Source organism: Protopterus annectens, chromosome 7.part0 (assembly GCF_019279795.1).
Source record: "Protopterus annectens isolate FY-2018-M chromosome 7.part0, PAN1.0, whole genome shotgun sequence".
Taxonomy (NCBI): domain Eukaryota; kingdom Metazoa; phylum Chordata; order Ceratodontiformes; family Protopteridae; genus Protopterus; species Protopterus annectens.
In genome coordinates this window covers 715,408,650-715,425,180 of record NC_056739.1, presented here as the reverse complement: position 1 = coordinate 715,425,180, position 16,531 = coordinate 715,408,650, and the positions used below count along the sequence as shown (strand labels likewise).

Sequence of the window (16,531 nt, the reverse complement as noted above, 5' to 3'; positions counted from 1 at the left end):
GTTAACAATTGTCTTGCCTGTGGAAAGCAAATACCTCACAGAGATTTTCATTCTTACTGCGTCACCTGTTTAGGCCCAGACCATGATGTCCGTCGCTGTCGGTTTTGTGCCTTACGCCCGAACTAATTGTTGTCTGGCTATTTTTATCTCTCAATTCTTTCGCTCTTATGCTCTGTATTCCGAAACGGCTTTAGTAAGCCATCCGACTACCAATCTTCCGAAAAAACGCAAATATAAAGACAGAGACAGACCGCATAGGTCCAAAACTGCCGACAATGCTTCAGTTAAGCTAGTCGCCAGTCCGCCGGTACTCAGTGAGGCACTTTCCCAGCCCCTTTTACCCACTTCTGCAGATTCGCTGGCCTGTACTGAGACTCATTCTGAGTCCAGTATGCCACGAGATGCTTCTTCGGCTATGGAACCTGCTGATGTCTCTACCTTGGGTCAGTCCGGAGCCGCTGTGCAGGCACCGGCTTCTGATGGTGCATTCAGACCTTCCGATGTTCGTATCAAACCGACTACTTCGTTAATGACTAAATCTACCGAATTTCTCAGGCCCAGGGTTCGCACTACGCCTAGGAAACCGACGACCAAAGCACATTCTCAAGCTCCCATGCCACAGAAACAAATGCTTAGAATGGCTGAAGACCTTATTACTTTAATTAGAGGAAGCCAGCCTTCCCCCCTAAAAGACAAAGAATTGATTTTCCTTCTGATTCTTCAGACCATGAGTCTGATGACTCTGACCCCTGTGATTATCAGGATATACCCATATCTACCTATGAGGACTCAGATGCAGAGGATTCAATTCCTTCAGCCCCCCCCCCCCCCCCCCAGTGGACCTTTCTTTCGGTGAAACCTTGCATACCCTAAGAGAGCATTTCCTCTAGGAATGCCAGGACTACCCAGAGTCCAAAAAGAGACTCTAGGCATTTTAGACTTGCCTCTAGCTATTCCCCCTGTCCTGGATATTGTAGATGATGCCTTCATGGAATCCAGCCTTACCCCTGATACTTTACCACCTGCTCCTAGAAAGCCTGACAGATACTACAGAGTACCCGACTCTCACAAATTTCTCTTTAGAAATCCCACTGCAGATCCAGAGAACATTTCCCAGGGACCTAAAGGTATTAAGGCTTCTACAGCCAAAACCCCTACCCCATTCGGACAGGGATTCTAGGGCTCTAAACAGATGGGCTAAGAAGGTCTATACCTCTGCAACTCTTGCCATCAGGGCTTTAAATTGCCAATTGCACATGTTGGAAGTACCAGCAGCATATTTTTGATCTAATTAAACAAAAAATGTTGTTGATTCCTGATGGTGCAGAAAATAAGGACTTACACGACTTGATGCATTCTGCGAACCAAGTTGGTAAGCATACTTTGCAGTTTGGTTTTGATGCCCTAGAAGCATCTTGCAGGGCTGCTGTCACTGGGTCTGTTCTGAGAAGGCATGCTTGGCTGAAGGAACAAATCTTGCCAGACCATGTCAAGGCAAAATTACTTGATGCTCCATTAAACTAAAAATGTTTGTTTGGCTCTAAAGCAGTAGAAGTTCTTAAAAAGTTTGAGGAAAAGCTAAATCCGTGCAAACTGTTAAAGATTTCTTACAGGTACAGCCACCTAGATTCAGTGGGCATTGGCCTTCAAAAACTGATCCTTTCCAGTCCCTTCCAGGCCTTCGCAGCCCAAACCCAGGGGCAACAGACCACAAAGACTAAGTCTCAGGGTATGTGCAGATCTAATCAATGGAGTGCACCCTCCTCAAAAATTGGGAGTGGTAAGCCACCCCCATATGGAAAAAGTTCACAATGACTTGTCCTTAATCCTTCCCAGCCATGCCCAAGTACTTGCACCCCTAGGAGGAAAACTCACCCTGCATGCAAAAAACTGGGAGTATATTACCCAGGACCGATGGGTCTTAAACATTGTATCCCAGGGATACAGATTACATTTCTACTCTCTGCCAACTTCAAGCAGATTTCCAGACCTTCCTCCAAACCAGTGGACAGTGGCCCAAAAGCAAGTACTTTCTCTTCTCAGTATCAAGGCTATCCAACCTGTGCCAACAGAGCAAAGGGGACAAGGTTTCTACTCCAGGCTGTTCCTGGTGCCCAGGAAAGTGAACTCTTGGCGCCCTATTCTGGATCTGTCAACCCATAAACACCTTCCTGGTGGTACCAACATTCAAAACACTCCAGCAGCTCCTTCCAATGCTAGCCAAGGACTACTGGCTAGGGTTCATGGCCTCGTGTATTCTACTGATTCCATATGCAAAACTGCATATGAGGAAACTTCAATGGTACTTAAAAAAAAAAAAGTCTCTGGTATCAACATTCCCAGGACCTGGAAACAATGATTCCAATCATTCCTTGCCTAAGAACAGAGTTCCTTTGGTGGGCAGAAGATTGCAACCACAACAAGGGGCTCCCTTTCTCACAACCCCCCCGCCGTCCAAACTCTGACAACAGACGCATCAGACTGTGCATGGGGGGCTCACATGGCAGGCAAATGCATTCAAGGCAAATGAAGTGCAGGACAAATTCACCTGCATATCAGTCAGAAATAAATGTTAGCTGTACGGAATGCACGGACAGCCTTCAAATACCTTATCCTGCCAGGACAACTCCTGATCAAGACAGACAACACCACAGTTATGTGGTACATAAACAAGCAGGGGGGGACTCACTCCTACCCACTCTGCAGGTTAGCCATGGCTCTGTGGAACATAGCCTTACCAAGTGCACCTGCAAGCTCAATTCCTGCCAGACGACTTGAGCAGAAGTCTAATGGACCCACACGAGTGGAAACTGGGACCAAACTCATTCAAACTTCTAATACACAGGTGGGGGACACCAGAGGTGGACCTCTTTGCGTCCCCCCAAAACTACCAGCTAAACAAATTTTGCACCAGAATTCCCCACAGCCAAACTTGGAAAGTAGATGTCCTATCCTTCACATGGGAAAACCTCTCAATCTATGCCTTTCCCCCTCTGCCCCTCCTTCCAAAAGTACTCCTCAAGATCAAACAGGACAGGCCAAGGACAATCCTTATTGCACCAGACTGGCCACGCCAGCACTGGTACCCACTCCTATGCAGTCTGACAGCATTGCCACCCTGTCACCTACATCTGACCACCTCTCTGCTGTCCCAGCAGGAGGGACAGATTTTGCATCCTCGGCTGCAAACTCTGAACCTGACCGCCTGGCTTATTCCCTGAATACATCACCAGCAACCCTCATCAAACAGGTGCTGGATGTTATCCTTAAGGCCAGGAGGCCCAGTACTAGGAAATCCTATTCAGAAAATTGGAATAGATACTGTTCTTGGAGCCAGTATTAAGGGAAGGACACAGCCGTGCCCTCCTTGCCTCAACTCTTAGATTACCTAGCAGAGCTGCTCCACAAAGGCCTATCCTTCTCATCTGTTAAGGTTCATGCCTTTGCCATCTCAGCTGATTACAATACTGAAACGCCCCTCTTCTCTCATCCTCTGATCAAACAGTTCCTGAGAGGAGCTAACAATTTAAGACCCCCAAGGAGAGCTCCCACTCCTGCCTGGGACCTTAACTTGGTATCCAGTGTGGCTTTAAACCAATCCATCCATTTGCCAACCTTTTTTCCTAATCCTCAGAATAAAGGGGAAAGGATCCTGCACTTCTTGAACGTGCACAGACAGCTCAGTTTCTACCTTGACAGGACTAAACCTTTCAGAAAATCTGACCAGCTGCTAGTCAGTTTTGCTACAGGGGCAGAGGGCAAGGCCATTTAGAAACAAACCATTTCTAAATGGATAGCGCACTGCATCAATTTCTCCTACAAACACCATGGAATACCTACCCCACAGGGGATCAGGCCTCATTCCACTACGGCTACCTCAACCTCTACAGCTTTTCTCAGGGGAGTCCCTACCTGGGGCATCCTGGAAGCTGCAACCTGGAGTTCTGTACACACCTTCACCAAGCATTACCACTTACCTGTCTTTTCTAAATCCAGAGCTGGATCTGCCACAGCAGTCTTACAAGGCCTGCTAGCCAGCCCTACTACTTTTTGGCAGCCTCCACCCTTCCTCAGCTTTGGGAATCAACCCAAGTGTGGTGACTGCAACAGTGAAACACGAAGAACATAGTACAGTTGTGTAAACTTACCATAAATATAGATGTTCAAGTGTATTCACTGTTGCAATCCTGGTTACCCTCCCTCCAGCCCCCTGTCTTTCTATACTTTCTACCTATCCTCTTTTTTGCCCTTATCTTATGGAAATAGTATTTACTTTTTACTGGAGGTGTTCCACACCATTTGGTTGCTTCCTATTTTGGGGGCTTCTGACATCTGGGACAAGAAAAACTGATGTAATTACATCGGCTGCATGTTTTTTATACCCCTGACAACCTGACGTCATGGATGAGACGACAGCATCCGACGCAGAAATCCCAAGACTCTGGTATTCGGGCCGATTGAGGGCTACATGCAGGCAGATAACCCAAGTGTGATGACTGCAACAGTGAATACACTCAAACATCTACATTTATGGTAAGTGTACACAACTGTACTTTCTGCACTTGACCTGTCACCACATGTATTGCAGTGTTATAGTTGTGCACCTGACCCGTCACCACAGGTGTTGTACTATTACAGCTGTGCACCTGATTCTTCATCACAAGTATTGCATTACTGCAACTCTCCCTGAGGTAGGCGAAAGTACTATAGGTCCAACACATTTATTCCAGATTGCTTCTGCTTTTTGATGCACACTTTGTACTTTTCCTGTGGAGAAACATTAATGTCTAAAACATGACCATAAGCTACAGTTTTGCTTTTTCTAAGTATTTCTTTTCCATTTATACTGAATAGTTGTACTTTGTTTGGTGTAGCACATCATCATAAGTCCAGACAGTTGTTTACAAGTTATATTATTCCCTTTTCCCTACTGATTTTTTTTTTACATAGCCCTTCCTAGAGAACTGAAAGTGACTAACAGCATCGCAGAATATGTCTTGTGACACCACAATTGTGGTTCACTGCTCCTGATTCCACTTCTCAAGTTAAAGGTGGGTGTTTTATTTCTGTTATTGTAAAAGCTGACGTGTGTAGTTTCTCCCTGCAGCTCGCTTTTGCTGGTGATGGCAACCAACCAGGGGTGTAGCCAGGAATTTTGTAACTGTATACCACCTCCCACAAAGTAGTACCTCCTCAGACAGTGGAAATTTCTGTGCAACTAATCATTTCAGTATTGTGCTAAATGATAGCCTTAAACAAATTAAAACAAAAAAATCTGCCAGTATTTTATTCTGGAAAAAAAAAATCTCTATAACTTTATAACAGCTTCGTAAATATGCCAAGGCTTTCTGAAAATTTAAATCTTAGTTCATTTCATTGCACAGAATAAATAGTTTCAAAAATGTATATATTATTGTGTTAATGCAATATGCCTGGGTACACCCTTGCAGCTATCTACTGCTTCAAGAATTTATTTAGAATATCAACTGCATCTGTTACAAACAGGTTCCTAATCTGCCATTTCATAGTGGCTAAATAACCTTTTGTTGACTGGAGAAGATAAACACATGGTCAGCATTAGGTATTCATATGTAATATTGGTTTCACATTTTTTCAGCCACTAAATTACTGCTTAACTGTAAAACATCTTACTTATGTATGTTGTGACCATATGGGCTGGCATAAGATTCATATCTAAAGCCCTGATTAGGTTGGTCGGTTTGTCAAGTATTAATTCAGTATTAAACCTCCTTTTAAATTCAGTATGCAGTTGCACTTCAGACATCTTGAAACACCCCTCAGTATGTTTCAAGCAATAGTAGTCTGGACAGTGGTCCAAGATGGTCCATTAATGTCTGCTAACTTTTTACTTCTGTAATACCCAAAACTACAGTACTTCATCAAGTGTTTAGCCTTCATTGATCAGCTTTTATGATATTTGGCATGCTTTTCAAGACTCTGGTTTCCTGGCTGAAAACTGAAGCCCCTAAACTTGCATATTTTTGTTTTTAAGACACACACACTTGAGATTGTGAATATCAAATGTTCTTCCCCTTTCTTGCAGATCTGTATCATTCTTAGCCTAGACATCCCTTTAGATTATGTTGTGAATATAACTGACCTGTTTAAGCAACTATACGACAGCTATTTAAATGAGCTCCTTATGACCAAAATTAAACCTAATGTAGTTCAAACCAGCTTGCTACCCTTCCTGTACTGTTGTACTCCTTGCCTACAGATTTGCTACACCCGGTTTCTGTCTCTGGCTTGTTTATATATTACCCAATTTATCTTGTCTTTTTTCCAATTCTTGTCTTCTGTCTCTACTCCATATGCCATGTATCATTAGAATTATTTCTGCCTTCTTAGAAGAAAGCTTCTGTTTTAACTCTTCCCTGTGAAGATTCTTCCAAAACATCCAGCATCAGCTTATGAGCACTACACACACTAACGAGAAAGCTTCATATTTATCAAGCACAAAAGTGTCCAGTGGTCAAGGGGTTCCTTGTCCCTTCATGCACAGGGGACCATCTGTCTCTAGTGTTACTGTCAAACAGAAAGAGAGACACCGGCATGAAGAAGTGTAAAACAAAAACAAAAAAAGACGATTGTGAAAGTTTCCACATGCAGGGGACGGGAGGCTTTACAAACTCGATTAGTCCAGCAAGGGTCGAAGTAAGTAGGCTGCAGTAAAGTGCAGCCTTGTTTTACTCTGTTGTCACTTTTTACTTCCCAACTAATTGCTGGGCCTTCGCAACCTGACATTGCTTTAGTTGAAGGTACATCTCTCAGTATTTCAGCTTGACTTGCCTTCCTTACAAAGCTTCTGTAACCATCTTTTCCTACAGTTTAAACACCTCAAAGAGGGTAGTTCCTCTTTCTTAGGACCTTGGTATTTTGTACCACAGAAAATGAACTCCTCAGTGAAACTACTTGTGTAAATGCAGTTAATCTTCTGTACTTTACGGTATTGTATTTGGTAGCAACTACTTCACCAAGAAGAAACTATGGGGTGCATTCATCAAGTTCCACCATGTCTGTCTGGAAAACCTAAGACCAGTTTGTTTGTCATGTCTCATAGTGGTGGCAATACTGGGTTTGAACCAAATTATTAATTTACCCATCATCTACTGTGAGCCTTAGAACAAAGGAAAATAATTTTTGCACCTTGTGATGTTCACAATTCCTCAGACATAGACCAGGTCTTTTTTTTTTTTCCTTTATGCCAGGAAAGAAGGACAGACCAGTGTCCCTACTCTGTAAGTAGCTAGCTAACTTTTTGTTTAGTTTTTCTGTTACAATCATCATTGATGAACTTTGCAGGGGCAGGTTAAGGCTGCTGGTTTGTGTGGTAACTAGTAAGCTCACTAGACACAAGTGTTATTTTTCTGGAGTGACCTGAGAGTATTGTCTGGTTAAATGGCTTGCTAAAAGTCACACCAGGCCAAACTACTATCATGGGCATCTTTTTCATAATATGTTAGCTTTAAAGCATCATTGAAGGAACCACTTGGACCTCTGTCAACATCATCTGCAAGAGTAATTTGTGTGTGTTTGTGCTACCTAGATTTATGACCAGTTTCCATTATGCTCTACTACTCCTTCCAAGTGTTATGAAAATACTGCAGCAGTTAGTTTTATGGAGACTATAGCGCAGTAGTGTCAGCATATGCACTGTAATAGTATCCTTTTGAATACAAGGATCACTGTTGCAGTATAGGTTCCCTCCCAAAAACACACCCTAGAATGAACTACTTACTGATGTCCATGACATACAGGGAGGATCAGTCCTTTGCAGAAGGTGTCCACAAAGTTTCTGGAGTCATGTCATATGAAAAGATGTCTATCTGCAGCTAATTCCCAAGTACTGAGATTGATTCCAGCATTGATCTTTTATTCAGACATTTACTGCAGTAGTGACTAGTCTCGCACAACTATACTTTCCAGTTGGTTGATTTGGTTTTGGGTGTATGGGTGTGTTGTCTGCAAGTGCGTGCATCTGTATCTGTCCATATCCTGTGATACACTGGCATCCAGTCTGGGATTGGTTTCTCTACCCTCACTTCCATTGAAAGATGGGATGGGCTGTGGCTCCCCCATCTGTGATCCAGATAAAGCTTGTATCGGAGCACAAATGTAGATTGTCTTTGTGTAGAAAAGCAGCATCAAATGTATTTCATTGTTTTGAATGCAAATATCTAGTGTGACGTAAATTGCTGCCACAATAAAATGCATAACAGTTGCAGATGTATTTGTTGCTATCCAGGTAACTGAACTGGTCCATGGACCCTTTCAGTCTTGACCTGGATAAAGTGGCTGATGCAGTGTACAGTAATAGGGTGATGATTCCAATGTACAGCTGTAATATACAATAGTATAGAACCATTACAGTAATGTGCTGACACTTGCAGGACATTGTAGTTGACTGGCAAAACCTAACTTGCCTTTATAGTGTGTTTGATTCTTTTAAATGTTAGTCCAGTCAATAATAGAATTGTAGTCAACAGGAAAAAGTCACATAAACGGAGAATTACTATATACTTCAAATCTTTTCAATGATATTGGATTTAAGGCTAGCATGAGAGGGTAGCATTTTTTTATACTAGTGACCCATGTGTGCAAACTAACCTTAATGGCAAGAGTGGAATCGGTTTCAAAACAAACCTATTTTTTAATTGGGAATGGGGCTTTACTCTGGATAATTAATTGTATATCAGAGACTGGACATGATGCTGTGGGGGTTGCTTATCAGTATGTACTTTGGGGAAATTGGGCTAGGCTCATTACTGGTCTCGAACTACATACCCCGTAACTACATATGAGCCCTTCTTTCAGCTGCCAAAGATCTGTCTTTAACAGCCTGTTAATCTTAATCAGCTGTTAATGTCTGTTGATGATAATCAGCTGTTAGTCTGAACAGGGCAAGACTAGGGGCTGGCAAAATTACAAGGAAATAATTGTGTTATACCTGTTCGATCTCACATTGTTCTCCAGCTAGGTATGTTTTAATGTTTTTATTACTGTAGTAGAATCTTTCCTCTCCAGATTACTACAGATAACTTTATTTTTTTACAGATTCAAGTATACAGGCTGATCTTGATGTCACAAATAAGGTATTTCTCCTTTTTTAATTAAAAAAAAAAAAGGTCTCGCTGTGGTGACAACTGTCTTTGTTTGTATTAAAACTTTTTCAAAATGTTTTGGCAGCAGTTTTACAGACTGCATTTTTTTTTTGTTTTCTAGGCAAGCAAAGTGAACATGTAGTTGCTACGGGTCCCTTTTCATCTGATCCTGAGAGTAAACCAGAAGCTGCAAGCAAGCATTTAGAAAGTATAGTTGAAGGAAATGTAAATGCAGTGAATACCATTAAACAGGAAGAAATCAGAGTCAAAAGGAAAAGAGGCAAGAGGAAATCTGTTGCTCAATCAAGCCAGAAGTCCAAAGAGCCACTGCGCTTTAGGTCAAAGCTTTTGTGTAAAGGGAAAACAAAAGATGTTTCTGAGACAGTGACTTCCTGTGATGGCACAGATGTTATTAGTAAAAATGAGAAACTGTCACAGTTCTGTGAGAAGTTACCTGAGGTGAAGCCAGACAACATTTTAAAAGCACAAAGTGAGACTGACCACAAGTTTGCATTGGAAAAAAGTAGTGGTTCTTTGGTTCTAAAGCTAAAACGAGTGCCAGTTAAGAGCAGTGTTCATCGCAAGAGATCAACTCATGATAAACAACCAGCTCCTGGTATTAAACTTAAATTAGTAAATATGATGCCACAGAGCTCGGAAGGAAACTTTAAATGTTCTTATGACTCTGAAGATTGTTCTCAACTGAACCTTAAAGTTACTCAAGTGACACCCAAGAAAAAAAAAAAAATTCACGATAACTTTAGACTAACAAGGAGTCCATCAAAGGTGCTTCACCTCCGCAGATCAGTAGTAAGCATCAAGTTTCACAGGCTTCATGATAGAACACAAAAAGCAACTTTTTGCCATACTGGTGTTGCAGCCAAACGGAAGGCAACATTGCTGAAACCCAAGTTTTTGTTGAATCGAACTTTGCAGCACAGCTCCACCTCCAGAGAATGCATACCAAGAAAAGAGTACCCAGAATTAGTGGGGAAACAAATCTGCCATCTTTATGAGGAGAATGACAAATCAGAGTCTTGGTACAGGGGTGTGGTTGTGCGAATTCATGAAAAGCATCCGAATCCACTAAAGACTGTGTACGAGGTCAGATATGACACTGAGCCAGAGTGGCTGTACTACCTTGAACTTTTACAAGATTATGAGAAAGGGTGGCTTAAAGTTGATGAATAAACTGTAATGCCAGCAACAGTGTGCCTTCTTTAACCATATTTGTATTCAGGGATCAGGCTGCAATTCTCAGTTTCATACACTGGTACAGTTTGACCTGGACAGTTTTTATTTCAAAATAAACCCCCTCCACTAGCTGTCAGTGGTGCAGGGCTGGGGGGATGAGCTGCTTATTCAGATCTTGTTATGAAAATGCCCATATTAATTGTCTACAAATCCATTCACTAAGGTGGGTATGGCTAAACAAGTGCCCAAGTCAGGGAGACTTGGGTTTACAGGTGACTACTAAACTAAACTGCCTTGATGGGCCATTTTAAACCTGACAATTACTGTTTGTCTGTGAGGTGAAGACCTTGACCGTTATGCCAAACCCACTTGTCCTGTGCTCATTATTATATGAACAAGGAATCCAAGCCAGAACCAGACACTGTTAAGTAGACTTCATTTTGGGAGCTTCTCTGTGTAAAGTATTCTTGTGTGTCAAGCAACTACTTAGCACTGTATTCATGTACCTGGTGGCAAACCATGCGTGGACTAGCAATGTCCTTTAAATGGATTTCCAGATAGGTCACTAATGGCACTAGTATTCAACATTGCTTCAAGCAAATACTAACTTGTTATTGATGTAGTAAATGGTTATAGGCTCTAACTCCCTGCCTTTATCACTTGCATTATCAGTACTTCCCAATGAAAACTATGCCTAACCTTACTGAATTTACCTTATTCTTATGTGTTCTTCCCAGTATTTTATTTCTTCAACAAGTACCATAAAATGACACACATTTGCAGTCCAGACTTACAAACTTAATTTAGTAGTAATGTCTTAATGCATTAATGCTCTGTGGTTGGCACACATCAGTTATTTTAATGCCATTTAAAGCACACACAACAAAATTTGTTCAATTCAAGTGCTTAGCTACCCCAAGATTCATCCGTACATGACACGTTCACTTTGAAGAACATTTTGAAATGAACATTAAAATTTATAGATTTAATTTATGGCTGTCAGTCTGCAGACTATTACAAGCTTAGCCAATAACCAGAGTTCAGAATCAAACCATCTGCCTTGTATCTATGAGGTAAAGACCTTAACCTCGCTAGCAGTCAGGTGGTACCAAAGTATACAATTAACTCCCCAGTTATCACCCTGCACTGCTTTTTTTTTCAGATGTGGAATCTCGTTAAGTTTAGGCTTATAAACTGTTTATACAGAAACAGGGTAGGTACAGATGATGTTGCCCAGTAAAACATTATCCAGAGTTAATGACAAGAAGGCCTTTAAGAGAACCCTCTCGTTTTTTGTGCTGAGCTCACCCACCCTTCCTCCATACCTTTCTGCTTTCCATCTGAAATGATGCTTTAGTTCCATTAATATGCAGATGGCATAACATGGGTGGCCACGGTCTCCTTATCCAGTATCTATTTGACATTTCAAACAATAGTAGGCTGTTTTCCACTTCTAATTGAAATCTTCCTGCCACTCTGTTTGCACACTGACTAGAGGAAAATATGGGACTTCCAATTACAACTTACATTTTCCCCTACTATAATTAAAAACTCCACTGATGTCCTTCAATGATGCATCTCAGTCCTAACAAATGGGTTGTCCTGTCGTCAGGCAGCCCTTCGGTCGGCCGGATTCCGTTTGCACACTGACTAGAGGAAAATATGGGACTTCCAATTACAACTTACATTTTCCCCTACTATAATTAAAAACTCCACTGTTTTCCTTTGTTTAGCACCACAGCTGAGATATTTATCCTGCAGAGGACCAGTACACTGCTCATCCAAATACTTATCTCCACATAAGTTGTACTGCTTTTGCATCATCTTCCTAGAATAACAACCATTTCCTTTACTGAGCTAAGACGTGGCTCTTTCTTCCAGTATCTGTTGTGTACTTTTTATGTTTGGGGCAAAAAAGTTTTGTATGGGAAAGTACAGCTTGACCAGGAAGAGGAAACCCATTTAGCATATGTGATAACCTCTTTGACACCTCACAGGCCATTTTGGCTGAAGTAAAATGTTCCTGGAAATGTTAATTGCTCATGGAGAACTAGCTGTTTATGTGGTGAGCCTAATGTACAAGGAAGTTGTTTTCTGACTTTGAAGCCATTATATTTTTAGACATAGATATTCAGTGCCTCTTAAAAATAACCAGTTAACTCTGCTCTTTGCACATATTACGGTGTATGTTGTTCTTTTATTTCCTGTTGTCAACAGTAACTCCACTCTTCCTGCAGTGTAGGCTTCCATTGTAAATTTAGTTCACTACTGTTGGAAAAAAGCAGTAATCATGTTGGCCATTTGTATTAACTACTCAAGAGTGGACTCTCATTTCTTCTGCTTCTACAACAGAATTATCCATGAGTCCTCTAGAGTTACCGCTTCTTACATATGAGTAATACAGTGTGTCCATCCTTGTAAGTGTTAAGGCATGCCTGTTCTTTAAGTTGCTTTTCAGTTTCAGTCTAAGCATTAATCCAAGCAAGACTTCACTCTTCCAAGAGCAGTGGGGAACACACAGATCTTGAAATACTCTTGTTTCTGCTCATTTCTGTAAGTACAAATTCCAACTCCAAAACATTTTGGACTGATAACCAAATTTAGTTATACTAACAGATATCACAGGCAAATCGTTTTGTAGTGTATGGTGCACCCTGATTACGCTTCAGAATTGGAAAAAATGATAAACCTGTTACTCAGTACTATAGTGCGAGACCTGACTATAACAGCACTGTGTAATAACTGCTACACACCTCCTAAGCACTGTGATGGTCTGTTGGGTATATGGGAAAAGACATTCCTTCATTCCCTGAATATCTGTCCTCCTATGTCCACAGAAGTTTACAGACATTAATCTGTAAGTAAGTTATTTAGGTTAGGGCAGTATTTAAAAACTGTCCTGACTTTTTCCTTACTTGCTGTCTATGCAACAGCACTCACTGTGTTTTACTGGCTACTCCATGCAGTACAAACTCTTATGATCAGGTGTTACCGATCATAACCTGTTTATTATGAGTTCTTGACATGGATGCCAAGATTCCCCTCTCAAGCTTCGCTCTTTGGGTGAATTTCATTTATTTTTTTATTTGTTTTTTAAACAATAGATAAACAAATCAATTTTAAAACAAACTAATTATTTACATAGGTCCACAGCCGATCAATACATTAAAGTTGTACATATCAAAAACATGTAATATTTTTCAAGCAAGTCTTAAGTTTAAGCCAAGATTTATATGAATGTGTAATATTAGAAATTATCATCTTTATAGTATGCAGTTCACTACTGCAAGCAGTTTTTCTGCCATACTAATAAATTCAACACTAGGGGGGTTACTTTACTTTTCCAATTTTTAGCAATTACTTTTCCGGCTATAGCAAGTCTAGTCGCTTGGGTTTTGGAATTATCTCAGGAATCTGAGCATTAAGTAAAACTAAAGATTTAGAAATGTTACATCTATCTGACCATAGAGCATGAATGAAGTAATTTAATAATATTAGTTAAATTATTAATTTCTTTCCAAAAAGGTGGAGATGACTTCACATTCATATACTGTATGCATCCAGTCAGCTATTATTTCAGAATCGCATCTTCAGCATTTAATTCTATTTGATTTATACATAACTGTAATTTTATTAGCTCGAGGTGAATTTCTTGGTATCCTTGTCTCAAAACACATAATGAAGTGATTGGATACATGATTATAACCCTCTATATTGTGCACATTGGTTTGTTGCCTTCATGTTTTGTATCAGAAAAATTAAGTCTGTGAAACTGTTTGACTACCCCGTTCTTCCCAAACAGTAATGTTTCTTGTACATTAACGCACTGTTTCAGAACAAGATACGAGTTTTGTACTTAAAACTGAGCAGAAGGAGAAGGTGGAGCTGCTGCTTTTTGGTTGTTAAAGTGGTAGAGTGCCCCAGTTTAGATGGCATGGTATAATTGCACAAATGGACTACTAAAATAGTATGCTTTTTTAAGCCATGAATGTACAAGATTGAGGTTTTTATTCGAACTAGAGGGTAGACATTGTGTGCATTACCCATTCTTTTTCTCACTGCATGATGCACATGCTGCTGCAAAGAAGGGATGGGTTTGTAGCGTATCATCCTTTTTATTACAGGAAATGTTGAGCCTTTTTGACTTTTGATTACTCCCAGTTAAAGTTGACCTCTTGTGTGAAGGTCACTTTTATAACATTTTTTCCTAAGTTATTGTTGCTGACCTTGTTATCTGTCAAGTGAAGTTCTACAGCAAATTGTTACTTTTGTCTGCATTCTGCTACTATATAATCATTTTTATTTTCTGACCCTCCTGAATTGCAGATTGTAATCCTCTTGAGATTTCAATTCAGTCTGTATGGTCCAGTTTTATTTTTTAATAATTGTTTTCCATAAAGTAGGTAATGACTGGGAATGTTACTGTTTACTTTGTTCTGAACATACCTACACTATAATTTGTTTTACTGCTGTACCAGTTCATAACTGTATATTCCAAATTATGTTCTTTTTTGTTGTTGTTTACAGAGGTTTGTTGTTACAGAATTAGTGATTTTTCTTTTCACTACAGAGTAGTATTTTTGTAAAGTTTACATGTTTTATATGCTGTTCCTGTTGGACTTGTTTCGTACAAGTTGTTAAATTTTCTTGCATAAGGTTTTGTATTACATAAATTCTATGAATACTTCTTTATCCTGCAAATGTCGTAAGATACTTTTAGTGGTTAGACCACTGTCTTGTGTTCATAATGTAATTTTGTAAAAAAGTGTAAGCTGAGTAACTTTATTGCCTTAATTTAATTTTTTATACGAATTTGGTTTCATTGAAAAGAAACCATAATAAAATCTTAAAACAAATTTGCATTTGTCACTTGTCATTTCAGAAAGGTACATAAAAATGAAAATGAACTTGTTTCAGTCTGCTGTGTAGTGGAAATTTGACCTAAGTTGTTTTGGTAAGTGTTCCAAAGAGACACTCCAGGTACACGGATCACAGTTTCGCTGCACATTTTCTAAATCTTACTTTTAGGGCTGATGTGTAACATCACTACCATTATTTGTTTTGTTTTATTTATTTCTCTGGGGTAGTATCTAAAATAATGACCCATTTTCAGCGGAAGCCCTGGTAAAAAATCTCCATGTTAAATAACAATTGGTATTTGCAACGTGTTACATTCAGTACCAAGTAGACATTGCATAGTAAAGTAGAAGTAGCAGACCACAAATGCAAAACTGTAAATCTATACATATAACAAGGATATTGATTTGGTAATGCACAACAACAAGAATGTATTATACAAGAAAATGTACAAAAGGATATGACTGACAAAGAGGTTGTACATGAAGTTGAAGAAAGTAACAAGGAAAAACAAACAGAGCAGACAAGTGAGGAAGAAGCTGACTGGTGTATAGGAAGAAATAAAAACAAAGTTGATAGGGAAAAGGGTTAAAGAAAGAAAAAAAAATTCAGAACTATAATGCTTAGAGAAAATAAGAAAGGAAAGGGATAAAAATGTTATTAGAATAACTGAAATGAATACAGACAACAACAGTGGGATAATGCACTCAAAATAGTAAAGTATATGACTATTTTTTGGAAATCATATAGATTGTTCCATCACTGTTTAAAACACTAATTTGCCTGTGACACATATCTGTATCTATGGACTAGCAAATCAGTGTTCTTCTATCTCTTTCTCCTGCATAACTTCATTTTCATTTTCTTGCACATTCATTTCACATTCTGGTCAATAATGACCAGTATTGCCACACGTTTTGCACTTTAAATCACTTTTTTTTTTTTTTTGCATTATGCCCCATACCACGTAAATAACATATTTTTATCACTTTCATAAATTAATCATTTTTTCCACAAAAATAACAATCTTTGGTTGACCCCTGTATTTTACAAAACCCTTATTACCATGAACATTAATAATACTAGGTACATGTATAACATTATCATTTTCCATTTTCAGTATTACTCCCTATTCCCATTCCCGGTCCATAGTCCTCTGTCACCATATATTTTTGTAGTCTCCATTACTTCTTTACATAAAGTTAATAAATGTTCTTTCAGTTCTTTTGCTTCAACTTCAGTTCTAAACTGGATCATTATTATTTTTTTTGCCTGTAAAGAGCTTGCATCACATATTCTGATTATGGATAAATATTTTCCTTTTGTTCATGTGCACCCAGAACATTTTCCATGGCCTG

At 39.6% G+C, this 16,531-nt stretch overlaps 1 protein-coding gene across 2 annotated transcripts in view; it reads left to right on the top strand.

Moving 5' to 3' along the window:
- The window catches only part of CCHR7.PART0H15orf39 (chromosome chr7.part0 C15orf39 homolog), a 49,905-nt gene extending 34,733 nt beyond the window's left edge, over positions 1-15,172 (top strand). For both annotated transcript variants that reach the window (XM_044077240.1, XM_044077241.1), the window contains exon 3: positions 9,244-15,172. In XM_044077240.1, the coding sequence (XP_043933175.1) occupies positions 9,244-10,313 (1,070 nt within the window). In that variant the 3' untranslated portion in view covers positions 10,314-15,172. The remainder of the gene's footprint in view (positions 1-9,243) is intronic.
- The last annotated feature ends 1,359 nt before the right edge of the window (positions 15,173-16,531 follow it).